General features: G+C 42.8%; 1 protein-coding gene and 1 long non-coding RNA gene across 2 annotated transcripts in view; one reads left to right on the top strand and one right to left on the bottom strand.

Moving 5' to 3' along the window:
• Window positions 1-16226, top strand: part of PDS5B (PDS5 cohesin associated factor B) — a 220802-nt gene that overhangs the window by 158228 nt on the left and 46348 nt on the right. Inside the window, exons 24-26 of the mRNA XM_045016151.1 lie at window positions 9101-9305; window positions 14911-15025; window positions 15727-15859. Coding sequence (XP_044872086.1) covers window positions 9101-9305; window positions 14911-15025; window positions 15727-15859 — 453 coding nt within the window. The remainder of the gene's footprint in view (window positions 1-9100; window positions 9306-14910; window positions 15026-15726; window positions 15860-16226) is intronic.
• On the bottom strand, window positions 4806-6994 carry LOC123370062. The gene is made up of 3 exons (XR_006579264.1): window positions 6918-6994; window positions 5225-6240; window positions 4806-5127 (listed from the first exon to the last, which is right to left on the bottom strand). It is a non-coding gene; the product is annotated as an uncharacterized LOC123370062 (long non-coding RNA).

Genomic DNA, 16226 nt, shown 5'->3' with positions numbered 1-16226 from the left:
GTTCAGGAAGGGGATTTGGGAAGACTTTTTTGGTTAGATATGCAGCGGCATGGCCCCAGTCCATCGCTCCAGCAGGGGAGCAGGGTCAGGGGCCGCTCCCGGAAGCAGCAGCATGGCCCCACTCCTACATGTAGGGGCAGACGGGGCTTTGCTCTGCACGCTGCCCCTGCCCCAAATGCTGCCCCTGCAGCTCCCATTGGCCAGGAACTGCAGCCAATGGGAGCTGCAGGGGCAGTGCCTGCGGACGGGGCAGCGTGCAGAGCTGCCTGGCTGTGGTTCCGCGTAGGAGCCAGAGGGGGGACATGGCCGCCATTTCTGTGAGCCACTTGAGGTAAGTGCTTCCCAGAGCCTGCACCCCGAGCCCCACACCTGCTCACAACGTCCCAACCCCCTGCCCCAGCCCTGATCCTCCTCGATCCTAGCCCGGAGCACCCTCCTGCACTCCAAACCCCTCATTCCCAGCCCCATCCCAGAGCTGCACCCCCAGCTGGAGCTTGCACCCTTTCCCGCACCCCAAGCCCCAGCCCTGATCCCGCTCCCACCCTCCAAACCCTTTGGTCCCAGCCCACAGCACCCTCCTGCACCCCAAACTCCTCATCCCCATCCCCACCCCAGAGCCCACACCCACCCAGAGCCCACTCCTGCACCCTGAATTCCTCATTTCTGGCCCCACCCCAGAGCACACACTTCCAACCAGAGCCCTCACCCTCTCCCACATCGCAACCCCAATTTTGTGAGCATTCGTGACATACCATACAATTTCTATTCCCAGATGTGGCCCTCGGGCCAAAAAGTTTGCCCACCCCTGCGATAGGCCTTCTGCATTCTTTCCTCACCACTTCCATTCTCTCACTTGCTGTCTCCTTTATTTTTCTCACATTCCCACCTCTGTATCATAGAATCATAGACTATCAGGGTTGGAAGGGACCTCAGGAGGCCATCTAGTCCAACACCCAACTAAATAAACTGTGCCTTCTGTGCATGTTCCCCTTTGCATAGAATTGTTCTGCAAACTTGTTAACCAAGTCACATTCCTTGCTTTCAGATCTGTCCTAAAAACTCAATTCTACTTCATTTCCTACAAGATGCGAGTTTAAAAAAGGGGGTGGGATTTAAAAGTTAATGGAACCATCAAAATTCAAAAATGCCTTAGTCAGTAACAACAGTCTTACTTTTGTCACTTTTGGCCCCTCTATCACTTTTCCTCCCCTGCTTTTTTGTCTGTTCATGACCTTCTCATATAGTGTCCTGTAGAGTGTAAACTCTTTCAAGGCAGGACTGTGGCTTTCATTTTTTCCCCTTAGGCATCTAACCTACTTCTGAGGTTTGAAAATAATAAATAAACCCCACACTTTACCTTGTCATTTTCCTCCACCCTTTTTGGCACTTCCTGCTTTCCTTCCCCTCCCACCACATCTAACAGCAATTCTTTTTTTTTGATTGATGGTCCCTATGTGAATTCCGATGTGGGTGCACATGCGTTCCACATGCCAGAAACTGGAAGATTCTTGCTGGTAGTTTGTTGGTTCGTGCCTGCACTACTCATACGCCAAACTGAAAGTAGAAGGGGTGGCCTACACCAACTGCCTCTTCAGTTCCTTTCTACAGCCCATGGTCTGAGGTAGACCCTCTTCAGTATCTGCAGTGTTTGCTAGCTTCTTCTTTGTTGAACTGTAAATATTTCTGAATAGTTTTTTAGATAATTTTTATAGTTAAATAAGCATAGTTTTTAGTAAATAGGGTCTTGGGGTTCTCCCCCGATATGCCCCTGGCCAGGCTCATATGGGATGACTAGTATGTCCAAGATCCCAGGGTTTAAGAACTGCATTTCCTGCCTTCTGGCCTTCGCAGTCAGTGACTCCCATATCAGGTGCCTCAGAGAAGCTCATATCCCCTTGAAGTGCACTATTAGTCAGCCCTTCCCAAGCTGAGCATGTCAAGCCCATGAATATAGGCTTTGGAAATTCTTGATGAACTGTGCTACATGGTTCCAACTCTGGCCTGGCATATGCTCCTGTACATTGGGCAGAAGCACCAAGAAGCACACCTCCAAGCATGGTGATATCAGACTCTGAGGCCAGTGGGAGCAGAGGTAAGAACTTCTCCAAACAATGGTATGAGAGAGAGGAAACACTTTCACAAGAAATGAGAGAAATCCCCCTCCAGGTCCTCCTCCAAGAAGAGGGCCTCTTCTCTGCCATCTTCCATGTTGGATGAGACGACTCATCCTGGTGCAGACATGTCAGGAGTGCACAAAGAACATGGTACAAGTCTCCCAGTTCTGAAGAGCAAGAGCGCCTGAAACTTCACTAACTGCAGGAGCAGGACCATCCTTGGTACCGGTAAGAGAGAAACAGAAGTGGATGCCTCCTACATCAATGGTACCATTACACCATGGTAAGGCAGGCACAAGGCCAATACTGCCAGTCCTTTGGAAATAAAGGTGTCTGTTCCACCCACTTCCATCTGGGATAGTTATATCATCCCTAAGGGCATTGCTGCCCTTTTGGACCTGGAATCCCCAATCCTGTCAGAACTGATCATGACAAGGGAAGTCCCCATACTATTTATCTAATGCATACATGCAAGGGTTAGTTGCTCACTGATAACCTCTACTAGCTGGGGCATAACAATACCCTGGTACTGACAGCATTGCCCTTGGAGTCAGAAGTGCCTTTTTCTCTGGCAAGTCAGGTGTTAGTGAGAGAGCATGTCCACTCCCATTGGGTCATGGGATCAGTCCAGACAGAGGATCTAGAGCAGGGGTGGCCAACCTGAGCCTGAGAAGGAGCCAAAATGTACAAATGTACATTGCCAGAGAGCCACATTAATGTCAGCAGCCCCCCATCAGCTGCTCCCCCCGCTCCCAGAGCCTCCCGCCCACCAGCAGCCTTGCCGATCAGCGCCTCCCCCTCCCTCCCCACACCTGATCAGCTGTTTCGTGGCATGCAGAAGGCTCCGGGGGGAGAATGAGGACATGTCAGGCTCAGGAAGGGGTGGAGTGGGGGCAGGGCCAATGGCAGAGCCAGGGGTTGAACAGTGAACACCCCCGGCACATTGGAAAGTTGGCGCCTGTAGCTCCAGTCCTGGAGTCAGTGCCTATACAAGGAGCTGCATATTAACTTCTGAAGAGCCGCATGTGGCAACCCTGATCTAGGCCTCTTGGACACCATCCCCGTTGCATAGGAGAAATCATGCACCTCAGTACTAGTGGTACACTAGTCCGTGGGGACCACCTCAATTTCCTTTTGACCCCTTGCACTGACCTTGAGGTTTGTGAGACCCATTCACATTATATCGCAAGTCTTTATGATCCTATCATGAATCCAGACAACTCGCCCCTCCCAGAGAGGAGCCTGAACCGCCTCAGGAATTAATGGAGGAAGAGGAAGAACTAGATCCAAGAAAACCACCAGCTCTGTTGGTGTTATCGTCATCATCCCCAGACAAAGTGGCTGCACCAGTCTCACCTTCGCCAGCTGATGACGACTAAAGAGAATTTCAAGACCTACTAAGGAGGATCACACGCACATTCCGGATCCCTGTAGAGAAAGTATTGGACACTCTTCTTAAACTTCTGGATGTTCCCCAAAGTGTTGGCCCCAGCAAGGTGGCATTTCCCATGAAGGAAGCAGTCTTAGAACTGGCCAAGATTGTCTGCAACACCCTGACAGTGTGTAATTCTACTCCTGGGGGAAAAAAATGGAGAGGTACTTCTTGCCAGCTACAGGAGCAGAATTTTATTTATGCACCCTGCTCTGAATTCATTAGTAATTCAAGCTTCACTGAAAGAGGCAGGCAGTGTCAGCTGAGATCCACTCCTCCTAGTAGAAAAGTTACAGTTAGACCTCTCAGAGAAAATTTGCTATGTGGAATGGGAAGCTGGTTGAAGTAAAATCCTGTCAGGCACTAATGTCAAAGTATCACCACATTAATCATACTAAGCTTGAGACTTCACTGACGCACTTCCCTGGAGGATAGTCTGCAGTTCAAAGTGCTCATCACAGAGGGCAAACTGCTGGTTAGATCTTCTCTTCAGGCCTCAGGCAATACAGTGGATACAGCCTCCCACTGGCTGGCATCTATATTTATAGTCATCTTTCGGGCATTGTGGCCTTATCCTGCAGATTTCCCAAAGAAGTCCAATCCATGATGGAAAATCTGCCCTTTGAGGGAAACAGTTTGTTCAATGAAAAGACAGATGAGTTGTTATATTCCCTAAAGGATTAAAGGGCAGTCCGTCACTCACTGGCTAACTACACTCCAGAGCCATGGAGAAATACCATACCAGTTTGGAACCATACAAGCAGTGACCAGCTCCTCAACTCTTTTACCATCAAAAGGGTTACAAGCCACCCAGGAAGGGACAGAGGGTACAGTGGAGCAAGCATAATGTTCCCACTTCACCCTCCTTCCAACCCCAACCTCCCATTAGAAAGCACTTGTGACAAGATCTTTGAGAACTTTAAATCAATCCATCTACCAGATCTATCTGTTCAGGACTCCAGCACCCAATTTGGTAGCTGCCTACCTCATTTTTGCCAAGCTTAGCATCTTTTAATGGCAGACAAATGAGTGCTGGAGATCATCTATATTGGCAACACTATAGAATTTTTCCTTTTCCCCTCCAAACCTTCTTCCCCGTCTCTCTTCAGGGACTCGTCTCAGGAGAGGATTCTCAGTCTAGAAGAACACTCCCTGCACCATCTGGGAACAATAGAACTGGCCTGAACACAGGGGGAAGGTATTTTACTCAAAATACTTCCTCATCCCCAAAAAGAAAGGAGGATGGAAACTCACCTTAAATCTCATATGGTTGAATGTTTTCATCCAACGATTGAAGTTCAGGATGGTCACCCTGGCCTCAATAACTCCCTCACTGAACAATGGCAGTTGGTTCTCAGTTGTCAATTTAAAGGATGCCTACATCCATCTTGCACACAGAAGACTCCTGAGATTCACTGTAGATCATAATCAATACAGAGTGCTCCCCTTTGACTTTGTGACAGTTGCACGTTTATTCACAAAAGTGTTGTTGAAAGTGGTAGCCCACTTCTGCCACCGGGACTCATCAGCTTTTTCCCTGTCTCAGCAACATGGTACTTAATCTTCTGTGTTCATTGGGACCTAAAGTAAATATTGAAGAGTCCATTTTAGTTTCAACATAAACTATATAGATTTTTATCAGGATGATGCTGGACTCTCAATGCCAAAATTTACCTACTTCAGGACAGACTCTAGTCCATAAAGGATCTAGTCACTCAGCTTCAGCTGAGTCCATAGACATCAGTTTGCACGTGCCTCATCTGTCTAAGACATATGGCTTCAGTTACTTATGTGATATCCTTCATGAGACTTCACCATCGATGTCTGCAGCCTTGGTTAAGGGCATTCTGTATGCTGAGCAAACACATTCTAGACAAATTAGTCTTGCTCCCCCCAAGAGTGCAAGCTTCCCTCTCATGGTGGGAGAACAAGGAGGCTGTGTGTGCTTGTGGGAGCCCTTTGTACCTCCTCCACCTGCAAAGAGACTGATCATAGATGCTTCTTTAGTAGTATGGAAAGCCTGCCTAGATAAACATGTAGCCCAAGTTACATGAATCTCTCCCCCACAAGAGTCCCAATTGTACATAAATCTCCTGGAGCTATAGCAGTTCACAAGGCCTACAGATGATTTCTTCTGTTCATTCGAATCCTGATATCCAAGTCAAGTCAAACAATGTGACAGCAGTGTTCTACATGAACAAACAAGGGGAAGCAAGGTTCACCCATCTTTGTATACAAGCAGTCAGTCTTTCAAACTGATATATTTATCACCAGATGGTCATCTCAGCAATGCATCTAACAGGGATATATAAGTTATCAGACAGCCTCAGCAGGCACTTGCCTGGGACCATGAATGGGAAATATGCAATTTGGTGGTTCAGAATGTACTTGGACAATGGAGGTTTCCATCTTGGGTCTTGTTTACATCTCAGGAGAACAAGAAATGTCCAGCCTTCTGTTCCAGGGGATCTCAAGGTCAGGGCTGTAGAGGAGACACATGTCTGGTTCTATTGTCAGGGCAACTAACATAAGCCTTCCCACCTATTCCACTTTTACTTTAGATTCTAAGAGAGAACAAGCAAGAGGGAGCATTGGTGATTCTAATTTGTTCCCAGGTGGCATAGACAATTCTGGTTTCCCATCATTCTCCAGATGTTAGCACATTCATGCATCCATATCCAGCTCTTCCTAGACCTGTTGATCCAAGACAAAGGCAAGATCAGTCTTTCCAGTCCTGCATCCATACACCTCATTCGTATGGGCAACAAACCTAGAAAAGACATGGTCAGAAGCAGTTCAATCAATCTATAACAGTTGTAGGGAAGGAGTCCACAAAAAAATGCTACATGGCAAAATGGAAAAGATTTTGTATCTGGTGTCAACATTGTTGGGTAACACCAGAGGATTCTGACATCCCTATAATCTTGGAATATCTCCTCTCCTTAAAGTCATTGGTCTACTTCTTAGCTCCCTACGGATGCACTTAGCTGCTATCAGCATCTGTCACTGTGCAGTTGACAACCACTTAATCTTCACCCATCCTGTTATAGTACGTTTTCTAAAGGACTTATCATTAGAACCTTTCTTACGATACTGAAATTTTACCCTGATTTAGGACCCCAGTTGAGTCTTCTCAGTGTTAACACAGACTTCCTTTGAACCCTTACCCAAATGTTCCTTTGCTCACCTATCAGTAAAGCTTGTCTTTCTGATGGCCATTATTTTAGCCAGAAGAGTAGGTGAGCTGGAGGTCCTTAAGACTGATCTGCCTTGCACAGTCTTCCATAGGGGCAGTGTCTCCCTGAGATTACACCCAAATTTCACCCCCAAGATGATCTCAGAATTCCATCTAAATTAGATTATTTTTTTACCGGTGTTCTTCCCAAAGCCGCAAGCCTCCAGTGAGGAGAAGTGGCATCACTCTGGGTGTCCATCAACCCTTGACATTCTACCTGAAAAGGAATAAGTCTTTTAGGAAATCACCTAGATTGTTCATATCTTTTTGGAACTTGTAAGTGATTCATCCCAAAGCCTATCTAAATGGATTTCAGATTGCATCGTACTCTGTTATGAGTTAACGGCAACCGCTCTCCCATGAGGGGTAAGGGACCACTTGACTAGAACACAGACTGCATCAGTAGCCTTGCTCCAAGAGGTTCCTTTCCTGTAAATTTGTAAAGTGGCAACATGGAGCTCTGTTCACACTTTCACAAGACATTATGCCCTGGTGCAGACTTCTACAGCTGATGCAGCTTTTGGCAGAGCAGTCTTCCAATTAGTGGTAGAGCAGAGGTCCTTGCATGCTTTTCCTCAATGAATACTGCTTGTGAATCACCCATGGTGTAATACACATAGGGGCCCTCACTCAGAGAAAGAAAGGTTGCTTGTCTTTAAGAACTGCAGTTACTGTAAGATGTGTGGTCCCTTCCACTATACGTCCTCTCTTCCCTCTGATGCAGAGCATTGTCTAAGGTTTTTCATGGTAGAAAGGTACTGGAGAGGCAGTTGGTTGGTCCACACTGTCTCTTATGCCCTTGGTTTGGAGCATAAGGAGGATAGGGGCACAGGTGCACTCCAACAGACACTGCTTGCAAGAATCTTCTGGTGTCAGATGTGTGGAGCATGCATTCCTGCAGTCTAATACAGATAGGTACCACACATCTTGAAGAACTCTAGTTACTGTAAAGTAAATAGCCTTTCTTTCTGTGCCTTGTGCTAGAGCAGCTAATATAGTTCAATGACTTGTGTTTCCAGGAGGTCCTACTATGGATGCTCAATGGAACAGCAATCTGTATCAGATAGGTGGAATAAAAAGCTATACCTGGGTGTCAAATATTTCAGTTCAGACTTTCTACACACATGTTTAGAGTAACCCTTTGGTATTGGAGCCCATTTCTTAATGTTAGACATTCAGTCCCAGCCCTCTTTAATTCTCATCCTCTTCTTAGTGGCATCAGTTGATTCTGGTCACAGGTTAGGATGCCAGCTGACAAAGCCAAAGCCCAGTGTTGTTTCATGGATTATTTTGCAGGGAATATTCTAAAAGTGGAAAGATTATTTTTTCCCCTTTTGTTTTGGTCTACTTTCTGATCTATGGTCTTTCTCCTAGCAGTACTTCAGACACTCACTGTGCTCCTGTGCTGGTTGGGTATATTTTTGAAACTGTACCATGTTATAATAACTTGTTCAAATTACTGGTGTGCTCTCTGCATTTGGTGTTCTAATTATGCACCTTTTGTTGTCTATTGCTGAATTAATTTTGCACTGTTTAACAGATAATATATGACTTTTCATGTTATAGTTCTAATAATTGGAACTACATTATCGTATAGTGAATTTTCAGGAACCAGGACTAAAGGGGAGGATATCTTTTGCCATTATAAAAATATTTGTAAACTTTTGTTGGACATCTCTTGACTAAGCAGGAGAGGTAGAAAGCTTAAGTTAAGCAGAGAGATGGAGTTTGTCAGTTGCTTTTCAGTGGCCTGAAAATCTATTTTGATTTTACCACTTTACAGTTCCACATTGTTTTATTGTTTGTTTTTATCTATCAATAAAGGCTTTATTACTTCAATGGAAGTCTTTATTTTAGGTCCTGATTCAGCAAGGTACTTAAACGTGCTTAAGTTTAAGTTTGCAAGCAGTCCCTTTGAAGTCAATGGGAGGGAATGCTCATGTGCTTAAAAGTTAGGCACATGCTTCTCAAGTGGGCCTTAAAAGGGCTTCAAGGTTGGACCTAAACCTATACTTTAACGTTCTTCTTGTTCTATAGGGGATTTTCTGTCCTTCAGAATACATTCAGTTGAATCCTAGTGAGTTCCTGGGGGGGATGAAGAGATCTTCCTTTTCTACAGAATAGGAAGAATTTTATGGCTGCAAGGGGGTGGATTGATTTTTTTTTTTCATGCATACCATCATTCATTTTGTGTGTAACTTCTAAAAGTCTGTATTATATGTAAAAATGCTGAGTTTTTTTGTTTGTTTTTGTTTGTTTGTTTTTGTTTGTTTGTTTGTTTTTGTTTGTGTTTTTGTTTGTTTTTGTTTTTTTTTACAGGATGAGTGTTACCAAGTTAGACAAATATTTGCTCAGAAACTCCACAAAGGCCTTTCCAGACTACGGCTCCCTCTGGAATATATGGCCATTTGTGCACTGTGTGCAAAAGACCCAGTGAAGGAAAGAAGAGCACATGCTAGGCAGTGCCTTGTGAAAAACATAAATGTGAGAAGAGAATATCTGAAGCAGCATGCAGCAGTGAGTGGTAAGAAAAAAAATAAAAGTAATTCTCAGCAAATGCAAATACAAGTCTGCTAGCTTGTATGCAGACCCTGACTAGGCTGTAAAAATATTGATTGATTTTTCAGTAAATAAAAAGTAACTCTAAATTTGTAATAAATTTCATGTAAGAAATATCTCAGCTAATGAAATGTTATGCACATTTTACAACTAATTTTGCGTAACACAAGTTGTTAAAATAGAGTATACTGTTACAAAATGAAGTATTAAAACCTTTTTATTGAGAGATGTTTGCTCAAAGTTAAACCTGTAAATTAAAATTCAAGAGCTAATGTAAAGGTATTGTTACATACGACAGCATTATGAACAAAGTGTTCATTTTAGTTCAGATTTAGTTTAGATTTTAGTTCATTGGTTAACAGGAAACAAGATTAATGTTTTAAAAGCACATGGTGTCAAATTTGTCTGGCCCTTGTGCTGGTGTGTTCCAGAGCCTCCCCTCTAATCCTCTGTGTGTCCTACAATTGAAGTCTCCAGCACTAAGGGAATTACAGGGACTGGTCCTTCCCCCATACACCATGGCAGTTTAGTGCTTAATATGTTTTATGAATCATTACAGAGAGAGACTAATTAAGGTTGTAGCTAGTTTTCCATTATAATTCCAGTTTTGGCCCATATGCCTAATTTCACCAGAATTAAACAAACACATGAAAATGGCCATAATAATCTGTTTCCAATGTAGGACCTTTTTAGAAATTTTAAGGCAACTTGGATAATTTTAGATTTTTTTTAAAAAGTTTCCCTTTGATTCTTTGATTGTCCTGTGATAAGCCAAATCTTTTTGGCTTGGCCTAAGATTGGCTAAATCTATTTTTCTGTGTGTTTCAGTGGCAGCTGGTATATTTGACTAATTTAGGAAAATTTGGTGGATGAATAATTTATTATATACAGTGGTCATGAAAAATATGAGTCCTATGTAGGTATTGTAAACCCAACATTGGGCAAAGGGTTGCAGATTATGCTCTTTGAGTTCTGTAGACTTCAGGGTGGGGATTAGTAACAAATGGATTCCTGCACCACAGCAATAATTGGAATGTTTTATAAACATAACTTTAGAAACCTAAAGAAATTCTAAGACCAGTATATTTAAGGCCATGAAAATATGTATCGGTAATGTCAGAGGAAAATGTTAAAATAAGTCTGTAGTTAATGAAAGCTAATCTGTTAAGAAATTAGAAAATGCAAAGACAAGATTATAATTTTAAAAAATGTACTAGTATGTAAATCAATATCAAGCTCAACCAAACAGCCTTTGTTGGGCCAATATCTCCACCACACACCACTCAAAGTCAATGTGCACCCTGTACCACTTCATGCTTCTGAACAAGAGTATAAAAGGCAGAACAGCCACCACCATCCCTCAATTACCTTTTCCCAGGGCAGTGAGATGAAACTCTAGTGGGGGTGGTTTAGGCTAGATATTAGGAAAAACTTTTTCATTAGGAGGGTGGTGAACCACTGGAATGGGTTACCTTGAGAGGTGGTGGAATCTCCTTCCTTAGAGGTTTTTAAGGTCAGGCTTGACAAAGCCCTGTCTGGGATGATTTAGTTGGGTTTGGTCCTGCTTTGAGCAGGGGGTTGGACTAGATGACCTCCTGAGGTCCCTTCCAACCCTGAGATTCTATGAGATTCTAAGGTGCATTAGCAATCAAACAAGCTAACAGAATCATTAGGAAAGGAATAGATAATAAGACAAAGTATGATATTGCCTCTATGTAAATGAATGTACGCTCACATCTTGAATACTTCATGCAGATGTGGTCATCCCATCTCAAAAAAGATGTATTAAAATTGGAAAAGATACAGAAAAAAACAACAAAAATGATTAGGGGTATGGAATAGCTTCCATATGAGGAAAGATTTATAGGACAGAGACTTTTCAGCTTGGAAAAGACATGACTAAGGGGGGATATGATAGAGACCTATAAAAATCATGAAAAATAAATAAGGAAGTGTTGTTGTGTACTGCTTCTCATAACACAAGACCTTAGGGTCACCACATGAAATTAATAGGCAGCAGCTTTAAAACAAACAAGAGGAAGTATTCCTTCACACAGTGCAGAGTCAACCTGTGGAACTCTTTGCCAGAAGATGTGAAGGCCAAGACTACAACAGGGTTCAAAAAAGAACTAGATAAATTCATAGAGAATAGGTCCAGGATGGGCAGGGATGGTGTCCTTAGCCTCTGGTTGCCAGAAGCTGGGAATGGATGATGAGGCATGAATCACTTGATGATTACCTGTTCTGTTCATTCCCTCTGAAGCCCTGGCTTTGACCACTGTTGAAAGATAGGATACTGGGCTATATGGACCTTTGGTCTGACCCAGTACAGTAGAACCTCAGAGTTATGAACACCTCAGGAATGGAGGGTATTCATAACTCTGAAATATTTGTAAATCTGAACAAAACATTATGGTTCTTTCAAAAGTTTATAACTGAACATTAACTGTATACAGCTTTGAAACTTTACTATGCAGAAGAAAAATGCTGCCTTCCTATTTTTTATAGTTTACATTTAACACAGTACAGTAGTGTATTTGCTTTTTTTAAATCTCTGCTGCTGCCTGATTGTGTACTTCCAGTTCCAAATGAGGTCTGTGGTTGACTGGCCAATTCATAACTCTGGTGTTTATAACTCTGAGGTTCTACTGAATGGCCGTTCTTATATGTACGTTTACATAGCCTCCACTCAGCTCACAGGAAGTACCTAAGTTTCATGGTGGGCCCAATCATTACAATACAAGGTTCTGCCCTTCAGACTCTCCACTGCACTGAGAGTTTTCACTGGTGGTTGTGTAGCACATTTAAGGAAATGGGCATGTATCCGGACAACTGACTCATCAGGGACAGGACTCAGCATGTGATTTAAATAGCCTCAGATTGTGTCCTTTCACTTTTATCTCAACTGGGACTCCTTGTGAACTCTGAGAAATAATCTCACACCATCACTGAAAAGATTTTATAGGAACTATGATCAGCTCTAGATCCGAGAAAGCCTAACTGCCAGATGACAGGTTCCAATCTCTTCAGTCCACCAGTATATGACCTACAGGCAAGATTATGACTGTGTGTGTGTCTGAGACTCTTAAAGCTGTAAATCAGCATACAAGTACATCCCACCACTTGCCAGATTTTACCTTCAACACTTATAACTGTGGCTGAGGTCCATGTATTCCCCCTTCACACATCACATGAACAGGATGATCATAATCTTACCTCAAGTCCTGTGAGAGCTTGCTTCGAGGAAAGGGTGACACCTTTTGTCCCTCTCCCCAACAGTAACTCCTCTCATGGATGCTGCAGAGCCGACTGAGATGTTTACTTGAAGCACCTTCAGATGCAAGGCACATGGTCTCAAGATGATTTGAAACTACACATGGATGTCTTGGATCTGAGAGTAGTCAGATTAGCCTGTATAGCATACAGCATCTTGCCCATTCCGTGCAACTCCACAGTTCAAATCTTGATGAACACCACATTGATAAGGCACTACATAACTAACAAGGAGATGCTCAATCATCTCCTTTTTGCCAGGAAGCCTTCAAGTTCTGGGACATGATCCCACTAACTCTACACCTGTCAGGGGTCAACAGTAGATATCCTGAATAGAAATGTGGTAACCAGCCATGAGTGGTCACTGCGGAAATTCTATCCTAGACTCAATATTCTGTCAGTGAGAATCTCCCACCACAGACTTGTTTGCCACAGTGAACAACATCAAGTGTCCAAATCTCTGCCCTAGAGAAGGTAAGAGCCCTGGCTTCCTGCTAGATATCTTCATCTTTTTTGTGGTCTCAGGGCCTCCTGTATGCTTTACTGCCAGTTCCTCTGATTTCACCCGAGACCATGTATCTAAAATCAGATGACAGGACCTTGATCATCATGGTAGCCCCATACTGATATTATAGCCCAGGTGGTTTTGGTTGTTGGACTTGTTCTAGATATCCAAGCAGCCTCCCATACTCCACCTGTCTTACCTAGATATAATATCCCAGAAACACAGTCAGATGCTGCATCTGCAGTCATTGTACTTGATGGCTTGGATGGTGACTGACTGACAGCACTATTGTAAAAGGTTGTGCCCTACAAGTTCAGGAAATTCTTGTGCGAAGGAGGAGAACTTGCACCACAAAGACCTACTTAAATCTTGGATTACATAATACTTCTGAAACAAACTGGGCTAGCATTTAACTCCCTTAAGGTTCACCTTGCCACAGTATCAGCATGTCACACTCCAGTTCATATCCTCTGGTATCGAAATTCCTTAAGAGGAAATTCCTCTTTCATACTTGTCCTCCAGTCAGAGACCCAGTTCTCGTATGGGACCGTAGCATCATCCTTTTAAAGCTTATAGAGCCTGCCTTTGAGCTGCTGTTGAAATGTTCAACATGCCCTCTGAACTATCAGGATGTCTTTTTCATGGCCATTACCTAGGCATGGAGAGTCAGCAAACGCCAAGCCATTGCAGCTGGCACCTTAAGCACGTTTTCACAAGAACAAAGTGATGATGATGACCACATCCCAAGTTCATCCCGAAAATGGTCTCAGAATTCTACCTGAACCAATCCATCACCTTACCAGTCTCCTTCCCAATCCACACTCAACACCAGGAGAGAAGAAGCTGCATAGTTTGGATGTCTCCAGAGCCTTGCTTTATTACCTTAACAAGACCAAGCCTTTCAGGTTCGCTCTCTGCCTCTTTGTAGCCATATCAGGCCAAGCTAACTCAGAGACTCAGTGCGTGACACACTATATTTCCACCTGCTATCAATTGGGCTGCCAAGCCTCTCCCACTGAACATCAAAGCACATTCCACCAGGGCACAGGTGGCATCATTAACCTGCTTCAGAAACATGGTATTTTCTGAGACCCGTCAAGGTAGCAGTACATGAAGCAACCTGCTTACTTTTGTTCAATATTATGCCCTTGACATGGCAGCCAGGTCAGACACCTGTTTAGGAGAGCAGAATGCAATCACCATTTGACTGATACAACTGAAACTCCTCATTCCCACCGTCCAGGGAGGTTACTGCATCCCAGCCACTTATGCTGGAATCCACACCAAGATATACTTGAAGAAGAAAGAACAGTTAATTACCTTACAGTAACTGGTTTCTCAAGATGTAGTTATTGTAGATACTACAATTTTCCCCTCTGTCGCTGCTTTTCAGAGTCCTCAGTAACATGGGGTTTGAACTCTGAGAGAACTTAAGGAGGGTCACAGCTGTCCTGTCCTTTATGCCCTCATGCAGTAGAACAAGGGAGGCACAAGGCACATGTGAGTCCTCAATAGACAGTCAAAAAATCAGTTCTTGTGAGCATGAGGCGCAAGTGCACTTATTGTAGGATCCGTACGGACTACAATATCTCAAAGAACCACAGTTACTATAGGATAAATAACTGATCTTTATGTCCACCAAACCAGCACTAGTCTATATATTAATGCTGACTGACTTTATATAGTGCTTTTTGAATTTTATGTAAAGGCCAAACAAAAAAATCCTGAACTAATATACAGATTTCTAACACAACTGTTTTCCTTTTTTTTTAATTCTATTCTATATTTTCAGAAAAACTATTGTCACTTCTACCAGAATATGTTGTTCCATATACTATCCACCTTCTGGCACATGACCCAGATTATGTGAAAGTCCAGGATATTGAACAACTTAAGGACATTAAAGAGTAAGACTATTTCCTTTGATATTCTTTTTCCCAAGGATTTCTAAGGCCATGTCTATGCTAACACGTGTGCCAGCAAATCTTTTGTCGCTTATGGATGTGGAAAAAAGCAACCCCCCGAGTCACATGAATTTTGCGGCATACATGCTTGAGTGCACAGTCCTGTGTCGGCAGGAGAGGCTCTCCTGCTGACATAGCTACGGCCTCCTGTCGGCATAACACTGCTACACAAGCGATTTTACAGAGACACAGCTGTATCGGTACAGCTGTGCTGCTGGAAGCTTATAAGTGTAGACATGGCCTAAGATCTAACTTGTCACTTTCTGAGATAATTCTGTGATAGCTTTTTAAGTTACAGATACCATGATAAATTGTCCAGTACATAATTATGAAGAGTAATTATTTTCTTAAATTGGTATAAAAAATAATAAATATTCCTAAATCATATTGGCTGTTTAACTCAATGGTGTCAGGCATTTGGGGACCGTTCAATGTCAGTAATGCATTTTTCCTGTTCTTGCATTTGGTTATTCCTTCCCAGTATCTTTAGAAAATTTGAAGATGAATTCATTCCCAAAAGCCAAACTGATCAGTGGATGAATTCATGTTAAAGTAAACTGTATTCTTTTAAACTAGATCTTTTCAAGGTTTCTTTGACTGTTTTTCTTACTATACTTAATAAGGAAAACCATTTTTCCCCTTAGGTGCCTGTGGTTCATACTGGAAATATTGATGTCTAAAAATGAAAATAATAGTCATGCGTTTATCAGAAAAATGGTGGAAAACATTAAGCAGACAAAAGATGCTCAAGGACCAGATGATCCAAAAATGAATGAAGTATGTTTTACCTTTAGTGAAAGTTGTTTGTTTATTCCAATATCTTGAAACTGAGACATTTTTAGACGCCTATTTACAATATGTATATTTCTCAGTAGAATTATATATAGAAGGCAATAGGTGTTCTGTACACAAGAATCAAAACTCTGGACTTACTTTAGGTTAGGTGTCCTGTTACTTTACTTGGCTTCAGTAAATGCCTATATTCTTCAGAAGCTAGTTGGAATTGTCAGGAACCTTTTATCTTTCTTCTAAAAATTAGTTTCAGTAAACCATTTTCTTTAAATATGCATAAAATATCTGGTATATAAGTTTAAGTTCTGGCAAGTTAGGGTTAAGTTCCATAATGTGAGGCTTTTCTACTTTG

Source organism: Mauremys mutica, chromosome 1 (assembly GCF_020497125.1).
Source record: "Mauremys mutica isolate MM-2020 ecotype Southern chromosome 1, ASM2049712v1, whole genome shotgun sequence".
NCBI classification, from domain to species: domain Eukaryota; kingdom Metazoa; phylum Chordata; order Testudines; family Geoemydidae; genus Mauremys; species Mauremys mutica.
The sequence above is the reverse complement of the archived record's forward strand: the minus strand, read 5'-3'. Positions and strand labels throughout refer to the sequence as shown.